Raw genomic sequence first — 25002 nt, forward strand, 5'->3', positions numbered from 1 at the left:
GACAATCTCAAAATGGGACATATCGCCCAACACTAACCTCTACCCTTGTTTACCATAGTAAGAATGGTATTTGTTGGAACTCACACTAATAAGTCTTTATTTTCTTTTTACCCAGGATCCCGTCTGCGGCAGGAAGATTCTCCTCCTCGGATCGTGGAACACCCCTCCGATCTGATCGTGTCCAAGGGCGAACCCGCCACCCTAAACTGCAAAGCGGAGGGGCGGCCCACCCCCACCGTGGAGTGGTACAAGGACGGAGAACGAGTTGAAACTGACAAAGATGACCCTCGATCGCACCGCATGCTTCTGCCCAGCGGCTCCCTCTTCTTCCTGCGCATCGTACACGGCCGTCGCAGCAAACCCGACGAAGGCGCGTACGTGTGTGTGGCCCGCAACTACCTGGGAGAAGCCATTAGCCGAAACGCCTCACTAGAAGTAGCATGTAAGTTTGGTTATTTCCATTGTGATCTTTAGGCCTGACTACCTTATGTTCCTAAGCACAAATGGATTAAATTGCACAAAATGCGTCTTCTAGCATTGGTAAGCATTCACGACAGACGCCTTGGCTGATATTGGTGGTTTTGGTGTTGCGTCTGAGAAGCGTTGGAAAGAGCCTAGTTTCAAACTCCTATTTTGCATACAAGTTTGATTAGCTCCACATATGTTTTGGCATATTGCTGTTTCGGTACAACATGCCAAGCTTTTAGTTTTCCCGAGAAACTGAAAAAGATGGAGCGACAGACATGGTGGATGCTTGGTAGGTGCAGAAGGAAGTCTGAGAGGGTCTTATTGACAACCTGTAGAAGAGTTTGGCTTTGAAGATGGGTCCCTGATGGTTTGACTAGGATTTTTAAAGAGCACATCCCCTGGGGTCAAATCCCAAAGCCAATCAGGATCCAGTCTGAATGACAGGTCAGCTGGCCTTGTTTTCCCAACTATTGGCAGGATCTAATGCTGTTTTAAATGTTGGCCATTACTTTGGTAATTTATTGACTGTTGTTGCCAACAAACATATGTTGTATTCGTTGTCTTAAGGGTTTTGGGGTTTTGCCACAAAACTGGCTAGCAAAGATGCCACTTTATTCGAGACTAAGGAGTATTGCATTTGCTCTGTTGCATTTGTAGTCTAGACCTCTTGTCTAAGAAAACAGTCTGTTTTAAACCCAGGCTGATCAATAGAGAGCCCTCGCTTAGGCATTGTTATGAAAATAGAGCCGATCCATTATGAAATAAAGATATGATGATAAATATTGAATGAATGGATTACTTAACCGGCTTTAAGGCCCCATGCAATAATGTGTGTGTTTAGCTGCTGGATAGTATGACTATAAAGCAAGGGATTTTTTAAGCTATTCAGATCTACATTTGATATGTTAAATACTTAATCCAAAGAAAAACATAGATGGTAGGTGTGAATGTATGTTTTTTGCTGTAAAGGTTAACTTTAAATGTTATATTTTTTGTAATATGTTTGAACGCATTTTCTATTGTTAGCCTGTAGCTGTTGATGCACAATGGCAATTTTGATTATAAAGTCTATCTAGAAAGGCAGACATGGTGTTTTGTGTGTTTTTGGCAGGGGGTGTGTGTTTGCTCTGATCATTTTTGGGCTCTTCACAGGCGAGCTGGAAGCCCCCAGGTGCTAACTGTGTGACAGCAGCTTGATCTATCGATCGCGCTAAGAGGGGTCTCCTCGCCTAAATGAAAATTCATGAAAAATTGATGAAGTCCCGATTATTCCTCTCTCTCTCTCTCTCTCTCTCTCTCTTTCTCTCTCTCTCTCCACCCTTGTTCCTTTCATTTTAACAGTGCTAAGCAAGAATAAACTGGACGAGTTTAAATGAGCTGTAGGATGTTTTATGGCCGTCAGGTGAGAGGTGAAGGGTCACGCAGGTGATCATCAGGATAGTGTATACTATAACTAGAGAAAGAAACACAACTCAAACTGTCAGCTACACAGTTTCCTCTCATAAAATCTCTCTTTACTAGTGAGCGATCTCAGAAGCAAAGCCAATCCAAACCAATACGGCTCTTGTATCGTGCCAAACCAAATATGTTTCATCTGTCACCTCGTAGAAATATTCTGAAGCGGCGCTGTTTTCTCAAGAGTTAAATGTTGATTTTATAGGCAGCTGTGTGCGTGCGATCTATATGTGATACTTTAAGATACAACTGGTCTGAAAATACAAAGTGAAAAATGTTTTGTAGCTGCTGTATTACAGTACGTAACCAAGTACCAAGTCCATCACTTTTCATCTCGAGTTACGAGTCAACTCCTGTTGCGTTATATGGTGTCTACGGTGCTGCCCCCCGTTAGCTAAATGAAAGGCTCTGTTGAAACAGATTGCATCCAGGCGCTCGACGTGGACCACTGGAGCAGCCTGATCAGAGAGACCCCAAGCTGGGCTGCAGGAAGCAAAGAGGGGCTTGTGAAAAGAGCTCGCTGCATTATTAATATCAGGGCAGATTGTGGGGAGGCGTCCGTCCGAGCAGGATTATCTCAAACGCTAGTCTTTAACAATTGACTGTTAGAAACTCGACAAAGCAGACACACAGATCTGGTTACACTTGTTTGTGTCCCTTGGAGTTAAAAGAAATGGGGTGAAGATGTGTTGTTTAATGTAAATGTGTAAATAGTTTTATATGACCTTGTTTTCAAGGCTTTAGGGCAATGTTTGCTCTAGCCGCTTGAAATGGTCTCTTTTTCGGTTTTAAGGTGAAGTGCTTAAAGGAATAGTCTTCTCATTTTCAATATTAAAATATGTTATTACCTTAACTAAGAATTGTTGATACATCCCTCTATCATCTGTGTGCGTGCACGTAAGCGCTGGAGCGCGCTGCGACGCTTCGATAGCATTTAGCTTAGCCCCATTCATTCAATGGTACCATTTAGAGATAAAGTTAGAAGTGACCAAACACATCAACGTTTTTCCTATTTAAGACGAGTAGTTATACGAGCAAGTTTGGTGGTACAAAATAAAACGTAGCGCTTTTCTAAGCGGATTTAAAAGAGGAACTATATTTTATGGCGTTATAGCACTTTTGGGAGTACTTCGACTCGGCGCAGTAACACCCTCCCTCTCCCATTATGAGAGTGAGAAGGGGAGCGGACTTTTCAGGCGAGTCGAAGTACTCCCAAAAGTGCTATTACGCCATAAAATATAGTTCCTTTTTTAAATCCACTTAGAAAAGCGCTACGTTTTATTTTGTACCACCAAACTTGCTCGTATAACTACTCGTCTTAAATAGGAAAACAATGATGTGTTTGGTCACTTCTAACTTTATCTCTAAATGGTACCATTGAATGAATGGGGCTAAGCTAAATGCTATCAAAGCGTCGCAGCGCGCTCCAGCGCTTACGTGCACGCACACAGATGATAGAGGGATGCATCAACAATTCTTAGTTAAGGTAATAACATATTTTAATATTGAAAATGAGTAGACTATTCCTTTAAGTTCTGAACAACATTGCAAACTGATAGCCCCGCCCCTAAACCCACACCATTGGTTAGGCCAGTGTGGTATGTATTTGTGGTTGGTTGAGATGCTCGGATAAACACAGGAATGTTTTGGTAGCACCACAAAGTTTACTTTAAATGTAAATCCAACACTTACAGCTGTCTTTGCGTCTTCTGCTTTGAAAGGAGAACGTATTTTAACCTCAAAAATGACACTTTCACTTTCAACCAGATGTCTTTCCGCCTACCTCAAAATAAATTAATCCTTTACCCATCATTATAATCTCTTAATTAGAGCAGAGGAGGAAAAAATGGGAAAAGGTGCTGATAGGCTATGACAGGGAATGAACCGCGAATCCCAATTTGCTACTACTGCAGCCTAAAGCTGCATACTTGACGTGTGATTAAAAAGTGCATACTTTTGAGCATGCAGTAATATTGATACCATACTATACTGTATATATATATATATATTGCATGTCGAATTTATTTTTTGCTTCTCCCATCTCATGTTCTCTCCCTCTTTTTGATTCTTGGGATAAACTGGGTCAATGAGCAGGTTCATAAATCACTGTAAAGAGCATGTCAGAGCGTGGCAAACCCTGCTTTGAATAAATTTGCTAAAGCGACGAATTCTTGGGTCGGAGCTTGTATACGGGCACAGTGTGACAGCCCACACCTGGGGCAAACAATCATCCAGGAAAATGTTAATTAGCCGCTGTATCTCTTCTCAGGTGTGCAGGTGTATTATAAGTCCGGGGCAACCGGATTGTTTAACACGAAGGAATTAATTGAGAGTTTATTTTGTCGGTTAATGCGTGTTGGGTCTGCTGATGGATTTTGATAATAAAGTGGGAAAGTGTTTAAGTCTTGGCGAAAAAAAAAAGTGCCATTTTGTTTGCTTGTAACCTTTTAAAAGTATGCAAATGAGGGACGGGTGAAACAGATGCCATTGCTGGTGTGTAAAAAGGCCACCGGTTTGCGATTGGCTGGCGTGTTTGAAAAGGTTTCTTTGATACGCTCGAGCGTGCCACTTCAGCAATTAAGGAGCATCGGTTGGCAGCATTCGGATTTGGTAAAGATTAAATTATTTGTGGGGGAAAATTCTGCTTTATTGTGTAAAGCTTTTCAAATGAATCTCAAACTGTTTGTCTGTACCAGTGCGTGTCTGGCGTTGGTAAAACCCAATAAAAGCGGATGAATCTGATTGGATGAGCACAGCTCTTAACACAAATCTTAGCTTTAGAGCTGTAAACAACCTCTGAAACCAAAAATGTAACGTCTTTTAAAGAGCACCTATTTCTAAAAAACTTATTTTGTGTATTTGGTATAATACAATGTGTTTGCGTGGTTTATGGTTAAAAAACACATTATTTTTTACATACTGTACATTTTTGTACCGCACATTCAGATTTCACTCTCTTCCTGAAACGCACAGATTTGAAAAGCTCTGTGTCCCTGATTGGCCAGCTAATCTGTAGTTTGTGATTTGCCAAAATACCTCTGACGTAAGCAAGAAATGTGACGCTCCTTACTATGTTTGAAAGATTCACTTACAATGCAATGCTAACAGGAGTTAATTTACAGGCTGTGAGTCCAAGCAGGAGGAATTATGATAATGTCGGTCTTGTCAACATCACCAATACCAGGAAGTAAACTGTTGCCTACAATTCGTGTATTTGTTGTAGTCCAAGAAAAGAGATTTATGTTGGAGACGATAACTCGCATCATCGTTTACTGTGGGGTTTGTACCTTTTGCATATCATTAACATGTACTAATACACACCTACACACCAAAGGAAATGTAAAAACGTGAATCGGCCAATAGGTGCTCTTTAACGTCTTATCTTGCTGGTAGTTCAACAAATGGGTACAAACGCTGAAAAAACTAGGTGTGAGTGAATAAATCACATACACACACATACTGTATAGTTGCTCTATCCTGCCCTGTAAATATTCACATCCAGGTCCTCTGACCCTGCTTTCATTCCGTGTTATCCCGGCCAGGATACGAGCGGTGGATTCTGCCGCTGCAAGGGTTTGGTGATTAAGTTGAAAGCAGATGGATGTCAGGATGCGTCTGAGGCCCACAGGGAATGTTGGTGGCTGATAAGAGCAGGGTAGGGTGAGACGTGGAGGAAGGAAGGATCTCTGGTCTATGATAAAGGAGAAAGAAATAAAATCCCTGATTGAATGTGTCAGTGGTGTATATCTGCAGTGCTGGAGTCAGCACACAGACTGTAAAGACCGACCTGCTTATCAGCAGCGCGTTACATTACACACACACAGCAGCCATGAGCCATGCAGATTTTCGGCTTATCTTACTGTCACATCTCAGTGTGTAAGAATGATCGGTGAGCTCCGTTGCTAGATGATATTCAGTGATTCTTCATTGTATGTATGAGAGAGAGAGAGAGAGAAAAGGGGGGAGAGAGAGAGAGAGATACAAAATAAGATGAACTGCTATATATAAGATTGTGAAGGTATAGTGCTGTAGAAAGCAGATCAATCATTAAACGCCAGCAATGACACATAATGACCTTTTTAGTCTCTCTTTCACTCTTCCTCTCTGTTTTCTACAATAAACAAGACACAAACACAGGAAGAAATTTGGATTATTATGGGATTTGGGGTCTAATATAGAGAGTAGCATTAAAGCATGGTGAAACAAATGGGGTGATGACTAAAAATGAGCTCGGGCCATTGCTTATTGTCAGGAAAAGGTCAGGTTATGTGCATTGCCCATCAGGTTGTGTCCCTGACCAGTTTAGAGTTTAAATGGTGTTCGTTATGTTTATTTGCACTTGCAATTTTGTGATTTTGTGTGCATGTACACTAACCTGAAGGATTATTAAGAACACCATACTGATACTATTTCGTCTTCAGAACTGCCTTAATTCTACATGGCATTGATTCAACAAGGTGCTGAAAGCATTCTTTAAAAATGTTGGCTCATGTTGATAGGATAGCATCGTGCAGTTGATGGAGATTTGTGGGATGCACATCCAGGGCACGAAGCTCCCGTTCCACAACATCCCAAAGATGCTCTATTGGGTTGAGATCTGGGGACTGTGGGGGCCACTTTAGCACAGTGAACTCATTGTCATGTTCAAGAAACCAATTTGAAATGATTCGAGCTTTGTGACATGGTGCATTATCCTGCTGGAAGTAGCCATCAGAGGATGGGTACATGGTGGTCATAAAGGGATGGACATGGTCAGAAACAATGCTCAGGTAGGCCGTGGCATTTAAACGATGCCCAATTGGCACTAAGGGACCTAAAGTGTGCCAAGAAAACATCCCCCACACCATTACACCATTGCATTAATGAGAAATTGAACAGGTGTTCCTAATAATCCTTTAGGTGAGTGTATATACACTGAAAAAATATTCATTCAATTTACTCAATTGGGGTTTACAATCAATTTATTTAAGCTACATTTAAACAAATAAAATAAAATAAAATAAAATAAAATAACATTTAAATATATTGATTGCAACCCACTTACCTGAAAAAGGTGTTTTTTTCAGTGTACAGTATAAGTAAGTTAATGTAAATAAATATGAAGACAGCCACTGCTACATCACTACTGCTTCAGATCTGGATTTGGTGGATGTTCACCCTTGAAAATAGGTCAGGAGTATTATTTTGCATTTAAAAATTAATGTGTAATGCATCGAGTATTATTACAGTTGAGATTTTGGCTCAGTAATATCAGAAAAAAGCAGGTTGATTTTAATATAAATCTGTAGTGCTTTCAGATATATGAAGTCAAATGGATTTAACAGAGCCCTTTGTGATCAGATGGCTGTCATGGATTAGCAGAAAGGATTTAATGTTTTTTTTTTTTTTGTAAACAAATGTTTATGCTTTGTTTGTTGTTGATCCTTTGTTTGATCTGAAGAGCATTGAAGAGATGTAAATATATATATATATATATATATATATATATATATATATATATATATATATATATATATATATATATATATATATATATATATATATATATATATATATATATATAGCCTTTTTTCTTTATAAGTAAAAACATATCTGCTACGTTAGTTTTGTTTATATCCAGTCCCAGTTTCTGTGTAATCCTAATCTCATTGCTGTGATGTAAATATTCAGTTGCTGTACTTGTTTTAAACATGCATGTTGGCTTGTAGGCATTCATGTTATTGTAATACTCAGCTTTGCATCTTGTTCATGTGTGGCTATGTGAGATCTGCCTCTTTGGCTGTTCGTATGTGATTGTGTTTGTGCATGTGTTACATTGATTCAGTGTGGTCTCTGTGACCCTAAACTACTTAAAACTCCATTACATGATTGCCGGCCATCAAAAAAGTGCCCGAAGCTACAGCGAATCATTCCTATTGGTCATTTAAATCCAATCACAGTCCAGACTATTGACTACAGACAATCCTTTCGTTTCATTACTAGGCCACAACAGACATGGTGGTTTGTGTCTGTGACAGGAGTCCACCTGCGAGAGGTTCCTCTGTGATTCCTCGCTGCAAATTTAGGTAGAACAAAAACATCTAACCCTTAGATGGATTCCCATGAGGTTGCTGCATTCTGACAGTGACTGGGATTGGATCCGATGACCCCTAAAGACCCCCAAGACAAGCCGGTATCGCAATTCCTTAACGTGCAGCTCCGTGTAGAGCTGATACCCCTCACCCTGCATATACGCCACCACTGTCTGCCGTGACCCCTAAAGCAAAGCCTCCCGGGACCCTCACCAAGGCCTGTAATCCATCATATGTGTGCCTGCGAGAGCTCAAATTCAGCCACGCCTCTGTACTGAGGTCTGAGGAAATTGATTCAGCTCTCCGTTGAAGGGCACAATCGGTTATTTTCTCGAAGAAAGAAAGTGCAGGTGCCGAGTGCTGATGTTGCAAACTCTCGCACGATGCGCGCGTGTGTGTTATGGCGTGTCATCGTTAGAGAACGCTTCCAGGCGCGCTGATGGATGACGTGGTTTTGATCCCTGCGCTCTAGTCACCTATAGCACACATGCACACACACAACTTAATCAAGATGGGAATTCTTGAAGGTATCTGCCAGAACTATGACATCATCTGTCTATGTTGGCATTTGGGTCGTGTTCACACTTGTAGTTCGGTTCTCTTTTGGTCAGGAAATGAAATAAATTAAATAGCATTTTATGAATTGCATTCATCAATGTTTTCTGTCCAACCCAGTTGAGAATCACTGCTAAGTGCTAATAATGATGCGTCTTCGTCTTCTGCTTCGTGGGACAGCTGCATAAGGAGGGACGTCGGACGGAGGGGTAATCTAAGCTTCCTTTACCACAGTATGTTTGGGGGGGATGAAACCCGAGCTCCCTCCTTTCCTTTTCCCTTCCTGCTGGTGTTTGAAATTGATAGGCAGTGTGGGGTCCTTTAGAAGGGTTGAGAGTTTATGAGTGTGATGTGAAGAACAGCTGGAGGTGGACACCGGCCGGTAAGTCCACACTGCGGCTCGGGGTTTGTCTCAATGAGAAAATTTGTCAGTAGTGAAGACCTCTGGCCTTGCGTTTATTCCCGAGTGTTTGTGTTGATTTGTCTTTTCTTATAGCGTATAGTTAAGCACACAAAACAGTTGTGTCCTTTTAGGATTAAACAAATTAGTTTGGCTACTGTACCTTTATGATTATGTAAATCTCTCTATTGTGATTGGCTATTCTCCATATACTAGAATTGTTTAGGCTGTTTTTCATTAAGGTAGGCCGAGCTGCTGTATATTGATATATGCTAATGAATTTGTGGTTGTGATGTCATAAACACACAATGTTCTTGAAGTTCGTTCTTGTTGCTTACTTCCAATAAATTGTCTTAGGGGCTGTTTATACGTGTTATTAGGATGGGTTTCGGTGGATTGGATAACAAATGGATGAGAGAGACACATTCACGTTTACACTTTTGACCACATCTGTCCTGATTATTTTGAGGGGTGGTCTGTGTCCTTGCATTTTTTTAAACGCGAGCTGGAGAAATTACGGGTTTAAATTGATGCAAACTAATTTTAGGTAAGAGTGCGCTGTTAGTGTTGATAGTAAACATGCTGCACAACGTTTTCAGATTTCCTCACTTTAGATTACTCGTGGGATTTAACTTCGTGTCATGCAATTTTGTCTGTGGAATTGAACAGTTTCAAGTCGAATAGCGTGTGTTTTTGCTGCAATCGCGATTTACAAAATTCACATCGCGATTTTGCATATTTTCACGACTTTGCATTGACTTTGTATGTAATGTACTCGCGCAAATCTTTGAATTCGTGTTTGGTGTCTACGCCCCATTATGTGGCTGTTGGAACACATTTAACCACATGCGCATCTGCAACACAAAAGCAATACGGTCGAATATGTTTTCGACTACCTTTAAATGTGGTTGAAAGTGGACTAGCTCAAAACTTTTCACACCTTGTCTACAGCGTCGTTCACTTGTGATACGATTAACCAATTATGAAAGTCCAAGTGCATTTGGCAAACACTTTTACCCAACATTAAAGCTCTACATTTGCATCAGTGTGTATGTACACTAGGCATCGAACCCACAACCTTTTGGGATGCTAACACAATGCTTTACCATTTAAGCTGCAGTAACGTAATTTTTTTGGCATTTTGTTAAAAATATTGGAAAACAATCCATGTTTCATATGACATGTTTCTCTTAAAGGGACACTCCACTTTTTATTCCCAGCTCCCCTAGAGTTAATCATTTGATTTTTACCGTTTTGGAATCGATTCAGCTGATCTCCGGGTCTGGCGGTACCACTTTTAGGATAGCTGAGCATAATCCATTGAATCTGATTAGACCATTAGCATCGCATTTAAAAATAACCAAAAAGTTTAGATATTTTTCCTATTTAAAATTGGACTCTTCTGTAGTTACATCGTGTACTAAGATCGACGGAAAATTTAAAGTTGTGATTTTCTAGGCCGATATGGCTAGGAACTATACTCTCATTCTGTCGTAATAATCAATTACTTTGCTGCTGTAACATGGCTGCAGCAGGCATAGTGATATTACGCATTACCCGAAAATAGTCCCCTTGGTTACTTTAATTACCCGGGGACTATTTTCAGGCGCTGCGTATATGTGCTGCGATGCTAATGGTCTAATCAGTTTCAATGAATTATGCTACGCTATGCTAAAAATGGTACCGCCAGACCCGGGGATTGGCTGAATGATTCCAAAACGCTACAAATAGTGTTTAACTCTAGGGGAGCTGGAAAATAAGCATATTTTCAAAAAAGTGTTGTGTCCCTTTAAGGGATAGCATGGTCTACATTTGTTAAGTAAATGTTACGTTTGTTTAGACAGTGATCTTTCATTCATCTGTTTAGGCTTATGAATTCACTGTAACTAGTGAGACAGTGAGACAAACAGATGGACTGATAGACACACACACATATGAACTTGAACATGAGAAAGAGAAACACATGGACTGGCTGTCCATACATCACACATACATAGACTTATGGCTAAAGGCCAAACTGCATAGAAATCAGAGCAGCTCCATTCAAATGCTAAGCAGCGTTTTATCTAGACTGTTCCTCACAGTTCTACTGTCTCTACACCGTTTAGGGCACGACTGTAATTCCAAGATGTGTACAGTTAGTTCACCAGCAGTGATTGTCTTGTTGTGTACCTCAATGTGAAGGCTTCCACTGAGCTCTGAAGGATCTTCCTCTTGCTTTTTTCATTGCGGTCTATCCTCCTGCAGCATCCTGCAGCTTGATAAACAAAGCTGAACCTTTATGAGAATAATCTGTCACATTTTTCATATCTCCGTCCTGATCAAAGCATCCAATATTTTGCTGTAAGCGCCTGGAGGGGACGGTCATTTCTGAGGTTCTTCTGTAAAGTGCCCGCTGGTCCCAGAGATACTTTCGGTTAAATTGTCTTGATCAATCACTTTAATTTCTCCGCCACATTGTTTTCCAGGTTAAATGCATTTAAGTAAGGGTGAATTGTGCCGTTTGTTGTGTTTTCAGATCTGAGTGGTGTTGATGTGTGTGTGTTAATGTGATGTGTTTGTCTAATATCAGATTACTGACCTGCAGAGGAAATGAAAGCAGCTGACAGTGAGTGATCGTCTTGTAAGTGTGTATGTGTGTGATGGACAAATTGATGCATCTGACTCTTTGAATATTTAAGGAAGAAACATTAATAGTGGGCACAGGCCAGTCTTAAAGGGACACTCCACCTTTTTATATATATAATTTTTCAGCTCCCCTAGAGTTTTTTACAGTTTTGGAATCCATTCAGCCGATCTCTGGGTCTGGCGGTACCACTTTTAGCATAGCTTAGCATAATCCATTGAATCTGATTAGACCATTAGCCTCACACTCAAAAATCACCAAAGAGTTTTAATATTTTTCCTATGTAAAACTTGACTCTTTTCTAGTTACATTGTGTACTAAGACGGACGGAAAATTAAAAGTTGTGATTTTCTAGGTCGATCGGCTAGGAACTATACTCTCATTCTGCCGTAATAATCAAGGACTTTGCTGCCGTAACATGGCTGCAGGAGGTGCAATGATATTACGCAGCGCCTGAAAATAGTTGAGGTACCTCTGCTAATTTTGTAGATTTCCTCTGACTAAGACGGACGGAAAATTAAAAGTTGTGATTTTCTAGGTCGATCGCCTAGGAACTATACTCTCATTCTGCCGTAATAATCAAGGACTTTGCTGCCGTAACATGGCTGCAGGAGGTGCAATGATATTACGCAGCGCCTGAAAATAGTCGAGGTACCTCTGCTAATTTTGTAGATTTCCTCTGAGAAAAAAATAATTTATGTCTCTGACACATTACGAATACTGATTTGTCTCCTTATAAATGGGTTCATCAGATGCATGCGTGTTGCCACGGTTATGTGCCTGGCCCGAAGTTAACTTCCGGTCTGTTTATCGGTCTGGCTAGTGCAAATACTCACCACCTTGCCGAAAATAAAAGTTTCACTTTTCTAAACAGGAGAAGGGACGGCGAGCATAGATCACCGCTCCGGAAAGAGACATTTGGCAGTCAGGAAAGAATTTAATGATCTGTAGCTAACATTGTATACATTAATTTTTACACGCTACAGCTATGATTTGAACTAAGGGACTTGTTATTTATTTAGCTTGAAATATTCTACTCTAGAGGGAATCCAACAGAAGTTAAGTTCGGTCCACAAAAGCCGTTTATGTGGTTTATGTTATTTCTGCTGAAACCGTCTATAGGAGCACAGAAATTATGACGAACAAGCACCGCAGTAAGCATTGGGTAGCAATCTACAATTATGTCTCTGTTAGCAGTAATAATTACAGAAATATAGACGCTGTAATTCAACTGGAGGTCCGCTTGCATGCACAAACACAAACCCCCCGTAATTCATTCACAAAGAAAAATATAGACTGCTGGAGACATCTAAACATGCGGGGTTAGTTGTAGATAAGCACACAAACAAAAACGCATGCACTGTAGATTCACTTGAACGCCGCCAGCATCTATGCAAAGCAAATACCAAACGTTATGCAAAACGAAATTGTCTCGCATTATAATATTGAAAACCGTGTTTTATCAGCAGGTGGATGACAAACCACACGTCTTCATTCGCAGGGTGCAGTACAATAGCTGCTGTCCTCAGTACTCAAATCTACAATGGCTCCCTAGCATTTAGGATCTCTAGGAAGAGTCCGATAATGATTTCCTGTAGCTCAGCCTCTAATCCCAAACATAATGCTTATCTCTGCGGTGTAAAGCATGTGTTGTGTGGTAAGCCGCTCTGCCTTTCTGAATTGACGGCCATTGAAGAGTCTTGGAGAGTCCGGTGTGCCGGGGTGATAGCGGGACATCTCGGAGGGAGAGGCAGATAAAAGGTCATTCCCTGGAAATGACCTACGCTGGGCCATTGATTGACCTGGGATTGAACCTTTGCTAATAGACTGAATGGACAGTAAAGATCTGTTTGCGGGTGATACAGGGGAATTTTTAAACATAGGGATTATAAAATGGATTATAAAGTCTGATAGCCGTTTTTTTATTATGGCCAATAACCGGTTAATGATTACAGATGCTATCTGTCTATATCTTTTTGTAGTTGGTAAACTGATTTGGGATTCACAATGGTCTATGCAATAGTGTTTATTATCTCTTATTTAATATTAATATTATTATTCACCGCTAGTTTGCCTTTTACAGGCACGGTCACATATAATGTTTCTGATATTATACTTAATGTCATTAATATCATATAATTTCTGTTCTTCTACTGCAAAAGGTCATGGGTTTGATCCCAAGAAACACACAGTAAAAAATGTACATTGAATGCCCTTTAATAAAGCATCTGCCGAATGCATAAATGTAAATTTAATGCACGCCCCCCACAGCCCTAAAAAGAAGCCCTAGATGTATGTGGTCTGTTTTAAGCAGACTAACCTTTCGCTTCTTGTCTGCCCTCTTTTTTGTCAACCTCCCTTTTCTCCACCTCTTTTGATTGCTGTGTACTAATGGTCCACAGATGATAACCATTCCCCCCGATCCCTGAACCCGGCACCTCCCCCTATAGGCACACAAATCAGATATCGGGCCGCGGCAGGCAGCTAATGAAATTAGCCCCACGTTGCCCATACGCTTTAATAAGTCACTTGACTCGATTAAGGATGTGACTGGGGGAGGGAGGACGTTGGATGGGATGGATACAGAGACTCTCTAACTCGCCCGACGGTGCCAACCAGGGTGTTGATTATCATAAATATTCCCTGTCCACACGCACACACACACACACATGGATAGCGATACCTCAGGCAAAATCCTCACCCCGCTTCTCGCTTTTCCTCACTTGGCTCCTCTTTCCAGAGCCGGGCAATTTTGGCAGTCTGGCACGCAGCTCGGAGAGGACAGGAAAAGTGGGCGTTGCCAGCATTGTGCTGTCATCAACTTTTTTGACTGGCACCCATCGGGGTGGATGAGCCCCGCCTCCCTGCTGTGCTGCAGTCTTCACTTCCATCCTCTAAATTTTTCTCTCCTGTCATCACTCCATCCCAAAGTGGCAGCGATTCTTCGGGTCTCAGCTGCTCGGAGAGATGATACTCCAGACACCCGCTGCTCGGATGAATCTTTTTGGATCGGGGAAGTGGAGCCAGCCAGCCAGCCTGGACTGTAAGACAACCTGATCCCCGCTGCCTCGCCAAAGAAACCTCACGCTGAGCACATAATGTAAGCAATCTGCAAATAACTCAACGCCGGCGACTCATTGCTGAGTTGAAGGTATTTGTTTATCATGGGCCGGTCTAATTTAGAGCCGCTTGAGCCACTTATTAGTTTTGGACTGCAAAACTATTGCAGATTGTCATTTGCGTGCCATCAAACAGAACATAATTGTTGTCTTGAAATCTTGATTGTGGTTTTTAAACACTCCCACTCCCGTCTTCCATTGGTCAGACAAACAGATGGACCCAACAGTTGCTCTATTGGGTACATTGACAACACTACAGTGTTTACTTACTGTGGGTTCACACCACACGCGAGTTCAGCGATTTGCCCGAGTAGATTACATACAAAGTCAATGCAAAGACGCGACCAGACGCGTCCTCGCGTGGGGTGCCGCGTTGCCGCGAAAATGGGCTATTCGCCTCAAACGTGTCTTTTCCCAAGTTGAAAATATTCAACTCAAGCGGAATATCCGCACGACGCGAAGTTAAATCCCGCGAGTAATCTAGAATGAGTAACGCGATGACCCTCGTTTGGTGTGTACGTAGCATTACACTTATACAGGTGTTGCCTCTCCACATTAAGTTGGAAGGTTTTAACATATAAACATTGCAAACTGTGCCTTTGTTGTAAGTAATAGATGAGTGACAGGTGAGGGGACGAATCAGAGCAGTGCAGAGGGGCGGAGGTTTGTTTGTAGACTCCAGAGTAATATGTCAGGATTGATAAATGCTCTCTGATCTTTGTGAAGCTGACAGTGGTCGTGTCTGTTTCCAGCTGTCTCTTCTGTAGTCCTGAGATGTGTCACAAACACTAAACAAAAAGCTGTCTTTTCTTTAGTTGCTCTTTTTTCTGGCTTTCCTGTAAATTGTCCAAACATTGAAATGAATTTACTTGGAGAACCTAAGTTACTCCAGTCCTGCCCATTTAAACCTCCTAATGCACGCAGCATCCTCTTGCATTGACATCTGGCAACCTGGTACCCGCCACTTCCTCCTCTCCCTACTTCTCCATCTATTGCACTTTCTTTTTCTTCATTTCAGCCTTCACATGTTTGTCTAGCCACATAACAGACCTAAGATCCTATGACAGCTGAAAATGAACTCATGTCCCCCACTGTGACCTCTTCTCTATAACATAAGAAAAGCACCACACACACACAAACACACCGAGGTACCGTACCCCGGCACGCCAAGTCTCTGATCCGCATGAGGCCAGAAGGGGTCAATGGATTTGCCAGGTCACCGTGGCAACTCATGACAGGCTCAAATGTCAGTAAGTTGGCCAGCCATGACATCGCTGTCAGAGTCAAACGTGCTCCCCCTTCACTTGGTGGGTCATTACTGGGGAACGGAGGGGAGAAGGTATTCGGGGGTAGCGGGACAGGGGTCCTGGAGCAGTTAGCATTCGGTTCGGTTGTGTCAGGGACACGCTGTCACTTTCTGTCTAATTGGGGCGGGTCAATGCCCTCCAGGCGTGAAGGGTTACGCTTTCCCTGTTCATTTCTCTCTCGCTCAAAAAATGTGGCCACCTCTCAATGTTTTTCAGCATGCCAATTGCTTACAGGAATAGGCCATCTCCATCCAGAAAATAGTTTGTCATCATTTTTCCTCCTTATGTCACTTTAGGATTGTTTTTATTTCATGTATATATAAGATTACCTATAGTAATGAAATGCATTTACAGTTGAAAAATTCACTACTTTTCAGTAGTAGTTTCAAGTCAATGAAGTCATTATTTAGGGTGTGTCGTTTTTTGCAATGCATTATGGGTAAATTCGGAATGGGTAAAACTTGAGGTGATTAATTTGTACAAATTATTTCGAAGCGAGTCATACAACAATATTTCATTGCTAAAAAACAACGCTATTTTGGTTGCTCGCGTTGTTTATGGTTCCAACCATATTTTTTTCCGCATACCGTACATTTTTGTAGCTCCAGATTTCCCTCTCTTCCTGAATTTTGTACAAAACTCATCGATTTGAAAAGCACTGTGTCCCTGATTTGGCCACCTTGTAAAACGAATTATGAATTGCCATGAGTTGCTCATTTTGATATTACACCCAGAGAAATGCAAGAAATTTAAAAACAACCCTTAAAAATAAAATATTACTTTAGTTACCATAAAGCAGGGGTGAATAAATGATCTGAGAGAGAGATGAAGAGAGAGATTGGTGGATTAATAGAATATTTATGTGTTCAGTACATCAGTGATGTGAGGATGATTGTATTGATCGATCCCGGGGTTGGTTAGGGGTCATTTCACCTCCGAGGGGACAGATAATATAAATCACATTATTTATCATAAACCCATCTAAAACTACTAATACCACACTAACACTGCTATATGTGATTTTATTGTCATTGAACTGCCATGTATGTGCATTTCAATCTAAATCTTTATGTGTTTGCGTTAGATTTGCTACATTGTACATTGTGTGTTCAATGCAAGCTTCCTGTTTATGTGTTTATTTGGGTGTATTTTAACCTTCAGTGTGAGTTAATATGTTGTGAATGTTTCCACATTAGCACTTCCATTAAGCTGCATTTGTATGCATGTCCATGGCTGTGCAAGCATTGCGTGTTTGTGTGTGTGTGCATGTGTGTGTGTGGTGAACAGTGTCAAATGGGTTTGTTTGGCCACTTGAACGAAAGCCGCTTATTCTGATTGGCTGCCATGCCAGAACTAATACCTGCATATTTATTTTGCGCCCGCGTAAGCAAACGCTTACCGACCCCCCCAAATAAACACACACATGGGGCAGCAGTCTCTCAGTGTTGCCTCAAAGCAAGAAGGTTTCCGGTTCGAGCCCTGGTTATGTCAGGGGGCCTTTTTGTGTGGAGTTTGCATGTTGTCACTGTTTCAGCGTGGGTTTAATCTGGGTATTTAGGAATAAACAAACAAATAAACACGCACATTATATTCCACTAAATGGTAACAAAATCATCAGAAAAAGGGTGTGTACACCAAGGTGTTTAAACTGGGGGCTGGTGTATGTCTTCAGTTGTTTCCAAAGAAAGCGTTCAGTGCTGAGCGCCCAAAGTTGAAAAATTTTCATCTTTGGGTGAAATGCCCAGCTCGCCAACGTCACTTCTCACTTGGCCATCCAATCACAATGAAGGAGGGGCGGGACATATATCACAACAACAAACCGGCACATCATTCAGTGACTGATAAACAAAGCAGAAGTATCATAGGAACCGAAGCGCTTAGCTGAAAAATGCTGGCAAGCGCCCACAGTCGGCATCCACCTGGCACTTTTCACCGCGTTTAAATGCTTTGGTGTACACGCTCCTATACATTATTTCCATTTCCTAGCAACCATATAAATGCTTTAATCAGACGCACGCATGTTTATTGTTTTGGAATCCACTCACCTGATCTCCGGATCTGGCGGCACCACTTTTAGCATAGCTTAGCATAATCCACTGAATCTGATTAGACCATTAGCATCGCGCAAAAAATAACCAAAGAGTTTCAATATTTTTCCAATTTAAACCTCTTCTGTTGATTTTACGCAAGGCCGAAAATAGTCCCCTTGGTAACTTCAATAGCAGGGGACTATTTTCGTGCATAGTGTAACATCATTGCACCTCCTGCAGCCATGTTACGGCAGCAAAGTCCTTGATTATTACGCCAGAATAAGAGTATAGTCCTAGCCATATCTGCCTAGAAAATTGCAAATTTAAATTTTCTGTTGGTCTTAGTACACGATGTAACCACAGAAGAGTCAAGTTTTAAATAGGAAAATATCAAAAATCTTTGGTTATTTTTAGCACAATGCTAATGGTCTAATCAGATTCAATGGATTATGCTAAGCTACCCTAAAAGTGGTACCGCCAGACCCAAAGATCAGTTGAATTGATTCCAAAATGGTAAAAATCAAATGTTTAACTCTAGGGGAGATGGAAAATGAGCATATTTTCAAAAAAAGTGGAGTGTCCCTTTAACATTGTATACATTGATTTTACACAGTAACGTTAGCTCAGTGTAGTTTTTGATACGCTTTAGCTATGATTTCAACTAAGATAATCTACTTCTTGTTTATTTTGCTCGTTATCAGAAATAAACTACTCTAAAAGGACTCTGTTGTTATTGATTCATTGTGAAAGTTTACTGGAAAAGTTAAGTTTGCTCCATGAAAGCCGTTTTTTATTTTGCTGCTGAAACCAGTTTTGCACCGGTTGGCACAATTTGCATTGCTTTTATAGAGGTACCATGGTACTTCAATGCATTACAAGTGTTACGAAAAATAGATGCATTATCTAAATGATCTCTTAATCAATAATGCTGACGCTGTTAAGTCTGTGTCGATTGTGGGTGTTAATATATCACCGTGCAATTACTCCACTTGTCCATTAATGTAACAAAGCACATAAAGTGTGCGTGGATGTGTCGACTAAAGCGTCAGAATTGCGAGCGGCGTATTTTTCCACAGACCGTCACATCTCTCTGCTCTCATTATCACTCCATCACTGCAGTTTGTTTTATTAGACCCTAGAGGTGGCTGCCAGGCAACTATGTGTGTGTGTGTGTGTGTTTGTGGTTTTGTTGAGCATTGTGTGTGTTCACCAAAGTGGGATCTTTCTTCCTTCTGACCTACATTCTTTTACGGCAATATTCGGCGGAGTTCATTCGGTTGATGCATGCTTTGAGGTTAGACACACAAACACACGCTCGCACCCGCCGTCCCAAAACAAATCTTTTTTGATTGGGCTCTGGGGAAACCAGCTACTGCTTGTACAGCAGTTAAAAACGCCCTGAATAGATGAAGGGTTTGAACAGGTGTTGTTAATAGCTGTATCTCGTATTGTGTGTGTGAGAGAGAGAGAGAATGAACTGTCATTTGAGTCGATTCTGTCATCATTGACTCACCTTTACAAACCTTTATGACTTTGTTTGGTATCTTTGAAGATGTAATGTAGAAAATGTATAGGATGATCTTTCTTATACAATAGAAAAAGGGGGCAGGGACTGTTAAGCTATGAAAAGTCAACACAATCTTTAAAGGGCACCTATTTCATTGCGAAAAAATGATGTTATTTTGTGCATTTGGTATAATACAATGTGTTTGCATGTGTTTTCCACATACCGTACATTTTTGTAGCTCTAAATTTCTCTCTTACTGAAACGCACTGATTTTTTACAAAATTCATTGATTTGAAAAGCGCATGTGTCCCTGATTGGGCAGCTAATCTGTACGTTGTGATTGGCCTGAATACCTCTGACGTCAGCTGGAAATGTGACACTTCTTACCATGTTTGAAAGATTCACAATGCAAAGCTAACAGGAGTTAACTTACAGGCTGTGAGTCCGAAGCGGGAGGAATTATGATAATGTCGGTCTGTGTCACCAATCCCAAGAAGTAAACTGTTGCCTACAATCTATGTGTTTGTAGTCCAAGAGAAGAGATTTACGTTGTAAATGATAATTCGCGTCATCGTTTACTTTGGGTGTGTACCTTTTGCATATCTTAACAGTGTTGGGGTAACGCATTACAAGTAATGCGCATTACGTTACAATACTACTTTTCTAAAGTAACGAGTAAAGTAACGCATTATTTTATAAATGTACACATTAATATTTGAGTTACTTTTTTTAAAAAATAATGCGAGTTACTTTTCAGTTTAATTAATTCAATAAAAAAATTTACTGAATTAAACTGAAAATATTAACTAGAATTACGCACTCTGTGCTACTGACCGGGAACAGTTTGAGTCAAAAACGGAGATGGCAGGCCAGAGCTTGACATTTTTGCAATCATAAAAACACCTGCAAGGCCTAAAAGAGCCTCAGGCAAGTAAGAAAAAGTAACGCAAAAGTAACTTAAAAGTAACGTAAGCATCACTTTCCATGAAAAGTAACTAAGTAACGCAATTAGTTACTTTTTTGGGGAGTAACTTAATATTGTAAAGCATTACTTTTAAAAGTAACTTTCCCCGACACTGATCGTTAACATGAACTAATACACCAATGGAAATGTAAAATCGTGAATTGGACCATAGGGGCTCTTTTTAATTTAATTTTGTATGACCTCATTGTGAACATTTTAGTATGATCTGCTTGCGCCCTATTGACATTGTGTCAAAACCTGGGAATTTTGGAAATATTCAAAGTTAGAAACTTAACAGGAATGAAAGGGAATTAATGGAAAAATGTTGGGTAATTTATACTAACAGTATCACATACAAACATCAACACATACTGATCTGAATTGTCCTCATCTGTCTGCCATAATTCCCATATATTCCCGTAAGTTCCATGGAAAATTTCCAAAATTCCCAGAATTTGTTAATTTTTGCTTTTTTGAATAATTGTACATTTTTGTGTGATTCACATTGTATGAATTCATCACAGCCTCACCAAATACGTACGTTTTTTATCAAGAGATTGGATTACGTAAGAAAAATGAGAATTTGAAATGACATGAGAGTAACTGATTTATACATTTTTATGTTGTTGGTGAACAGTTCCTTTAAATGAGATTTCAGGAGCTACTGCTTGATCCATCACCAGCCCCTTTGTGTGTGTGTGTGTGTGTGTGTGTGTGTGTGTGTGTGTGTGTGTGTGTGTGTGTGTGTGTGTGGTTGTCCTGCAGTGAGCTTTTGTCTGTTTTTTGTCTCCCTAGTCATCTCTCTACTTTTACACACACAGACACAGGCGGCATTCTGGCATCAGGTGGACAGAGCTTGCGTCTGTCTGTCTAAGGAGTTTGTCTCCCACTGTGTGTGTGTGTGTGTGTGTGTGTGCGTGTGTGTGTGTGTGTTTGAATGGTGTTTAACAGCAATTTGAAACCTCCTGAATTGAGGATACAATCACACACCAACACAGACATACACAAGAAAGACCGACTCTGTCTCCATCTCTTTTCTTCTGTTTATTCATCTTTTCTTGTGTCTCTGTCTCCTGGCGTTCTGCATGTGATCATACATTTGTGTGTGTGTATGTTTAGTGTGAGTATTTTGACCGTTCTTTGTTTTTTAATATATATCATTTGAAATCCTGGTGCTAACTGTGGACCTTTGTTTGTACTGTATGTGTTTATGACTAATAGAGCTTGAGGCCTGAGAGATGAGTGTTTGTATGACTGTCACTCGCTCCTTTAAAAACACAGGGCCATTTCTTTTCAAAGATTTGTCTAATACACGCACACAAATGCAGACTCCTAAAAGTCTCAGTAAGACTGATTGAGACTGATTACAAAATGAATGCTTTCATCATCAGACAGCATAGCGTTTCGTCTCTGGCTTTTTTGAGCATCTTTGTTTTTATGCGCACTTGAGCTGCAAATGCATCTCCGTTGGAAACTAATGGGAACAAACCTGTTTTGTTTGCTTGGACAGGACAGAGCAAATCATCTGCTTAAGGTCTTACTTATCACTACAGTGTTCCTGGAGCTCGAATGGTTCAGCATTGTTTTAGCAATGTAAGGGTGTAGGTTCGATTCCTATGGAACACACATAGTGAAAAATAGATAAACTATCAGCCACTTTGGGTAAAAGTCTGTCAAATGCATAATTGTAAATGTATATTAAACGATATTAGATGCCTTAAAGCGATACTCCAGCCAAATCCAAAATTACCCCATGATGTACTCAGCCTTAAGCAATCCCAGATAAATATGCCCATCATCTTTCAGAAAAGCACATTTGAGGTTATTTTTGTAAATGTCCTTGCATAGGGCTGTCACAATGATTAAATAATCGTCTCATCGTGATTGTTTGACCTCAATGATTTCAGATCACCGCAATGATTGCACATCTCTCTAAAAACACAAGGGGGAGCTGCAGTGCCTGTACAAATGAGACATTTCAGATTACTTTTAAATATGTGTTATGTGTATCAATATTTACTGCGGGGTAAACCTTGCAAAAGATTTATTTTAAGTAATCACAACAATGTGTGAAAATTATTACATAAAAAAAAAAGAAAAAAAAGAAAATTAAATGTCAAAGCAATAAAACAGACAATTAATAATCATAATCGTCAAAGCACTAAAATAGTCAATTATTCGTCATAATCTGCACAATTTATTAGACAATTAACCATCAGCCAAATTTCATAACCATGCCTTAACTGTGAAGTCCAAAAAAGTGCATCCATCCTTCACAGAAGTAATCGTAAACTTTCGTCTGAAAGTTGATGGACATATGTGTCTCTGATTGCTTGAAGATGAGTAAATCATGGGTTAATGTTGATATTTGGCTGAAGTATCCCTTTAAATGCCTATTAACTATTGACCTAATAGTATCAAGGCTCACTTTATCTTTTTTTCTCGAAGGTCCCTTGCGTTTCTCTAAGCCTGTGTTTCTGTATCTTATCCCTGTGTGTTAACAGGCTAACCACCAGTGTTTATCCTGTTGAAATGATTGGATTTAAATCGTAGGAACGGCATCGGGGAGGAATAAAGGAATAACAAACATTAGAAGAGTGCGAATGGAGGGGGGGTACCGCGGTGATGTTAGAAGGGCGTCCCTCAGGACAATAAATCCCTTTCTCCCAAATCCCATTGTTAGGAAAGCATGAAACCGGATTCCTGTAACAAGGCCTCTGATCTGAAGAGGCACGGCCCAAAGGACTCAATTAGAGATACAACGGGCATGATCTTTCTACCTTTTCTTTTCACTCCACCCCGCGTCTTCTCTTCCCTCCTGTGTCAACCTGCTGTGCTGTAGCGCCACAGCTGAGGTCTGGAAAGCCGGACATGGACTCGCACACACAACAGCCAATAAATGGCAACCCATTCGGTGAACCTTTGCCATAGACTGGAGTGAGGGGGTATGTTTGTGTATTTGTGCTCTCCTGCTGTTTGGTTTGTATTCTTGCTTTTTTGTACAGGAATATTGTTTCGGTTTATTTGCCATAAATTTGCCACATTACATTTGCATTTTTGTGTACTATGCTTTAAAAATGGTTTATGCAAATATGTTGCGCTCTATAGTCGAAAAGCCTCACTCTTAAATGGTTGTTTGTGATAATTTACTCAAGCTTTTGTTTTTACAAATCCATTTGTTTTTCTCCATGGCACACGATAGGGGACATATTGACGAAAGTGGATGTGCTTTTGTTTTTCTCATACAATGAACGTCAGTGTTGACTGGGACTGACCAGCCCAAACTTACGGGAATTTGTGCCCCGTGTGTACAACTGTTTTGGACTGTTAGTCTGTAAGATTATACTTTTTTGTTACAAGAAACACAAGAACTTATTTTCTTTTGTTAAAACATCAGGATGAGTAATAATGACAAAATTTTAATTGCATAATAAAATCATTTAAATAAGTAAATGCACAAATATGAGTCACCTAACATAATATTTATTTTATCTTTATATAAAGCACAGCTTAATTTCCCTGAAGTCAAAATTATCCTCAGTGTCTTTACTTTGGTTCCACCCCGCCGCAGTGTGCCTGGGGACAATCATTTGTGTGACGCATTGGCAGGAAATTGGGCTCTGATTGTACTGAATATACAGTGTCAGCTGCTTAATCTCATATAAAAACATATAAATATTCATGTGAACAGCATGCAAGAGTTCTTAATTTCAATTTGGTTTTAAAATGAGTGCTAAAGTTGATTTGGCTCAGTGCAGAGTTCAAGGTGAACAGTTCAGTAACCATGAGGTTATTGGTTTTAAACATAATGAAATGATACTTTTTATTACTTTGCAAAAGGGAAAGAATATTTTACATAATAATGCAAAGTTATTAATATTTCAGTGATGATTCCTATTTTTGTAATAAGTTTTAGGTGTTTCTGACCTAGTTTTTAAAAAATGCCTGCAGCTGTAAATTGTGAGTGGGATCAAAGTCTTTTTTTATTATATATTTTGTGTCCACTTGCCCTTTATTTAACAAAGCACTACATGTCGGAGCGCTGCCCACTACACCATCGGCTCTGGTAAGTCAAAGTATTTTTAAAAATGTCGTGGCGCTACGGCACCATATTAGCAATGACTCCAGCTCTTGCTTGGGTTCTGGCTAGATACACCTACGACCAAATCTCATGAGATGTTGGATTTAGGTTTTGGGGGTAGGATTGGTGTGAAAACTGCTCTCATCTGGTGAGATTTCATGATATTTTGGCCGTAGCTGTATACCTTCTAGCCAGAAACCCAAGACTTGCCACATACTACGCATAAATTTTTTTTCCATCTTGCCTTTATTTACCAGAGGACAGGAAAGTACAGGGTTGATAGGGATTTATGGGTTTGGCAAATAGTCACTAGCCGGGAATTGGACAAGGGTTGCCGAAAGAAAGAAAGCACTACATGTTGGAGCGCTGCCCACTACACCATCGGCTCCGACTGGTCAGTCTTTTTAAGAATGTTGCGT

The 25002-nt window shown here is 40.4% G+C and overlaps 1 protein-coding gene across 11 annotated transcripts in view; it reads left to right on the forward strand.

The window, feature by feature from the left end:
- The window catches only part of robo2 (roundabout, axon guidance receptor, homolog 2 (Drosophila)), a 630465-nt gene that overhangs the window by 401701 nt on the left and 203762 nt on the right, over positions 1–25002 (forward strand). For all 11 annotated transcript variants that reach the window (XM_055197219.2, XM_055197227.2, XM_055197223.2 and 8 more), the window contains one exon: positions 116–442. In XM_055197219.2, coding sequence (XP_055053194.2) covers positions 116–442 — 327 coding nt within the window. The remainder of the gene's footprint in view (positions 1–115; positions 443–25002) is intronic.

The sequence above is a fragment of the Misgurnus anguillicaudatus genome, chromosome 24, assembly GCF_027580225.2.
Source record: "Misgurnus anguillicaudatus chromosome 24, ASM2758022v2, whole genome shotgun sequence".
Classification (NCBI taxonomy): Eukaryota; Metazoa; Chordata; class Actinopteri; order Cypriniformes; family Cobitidae; genus Misgurnus; species Misgurnus anguillicaudatus.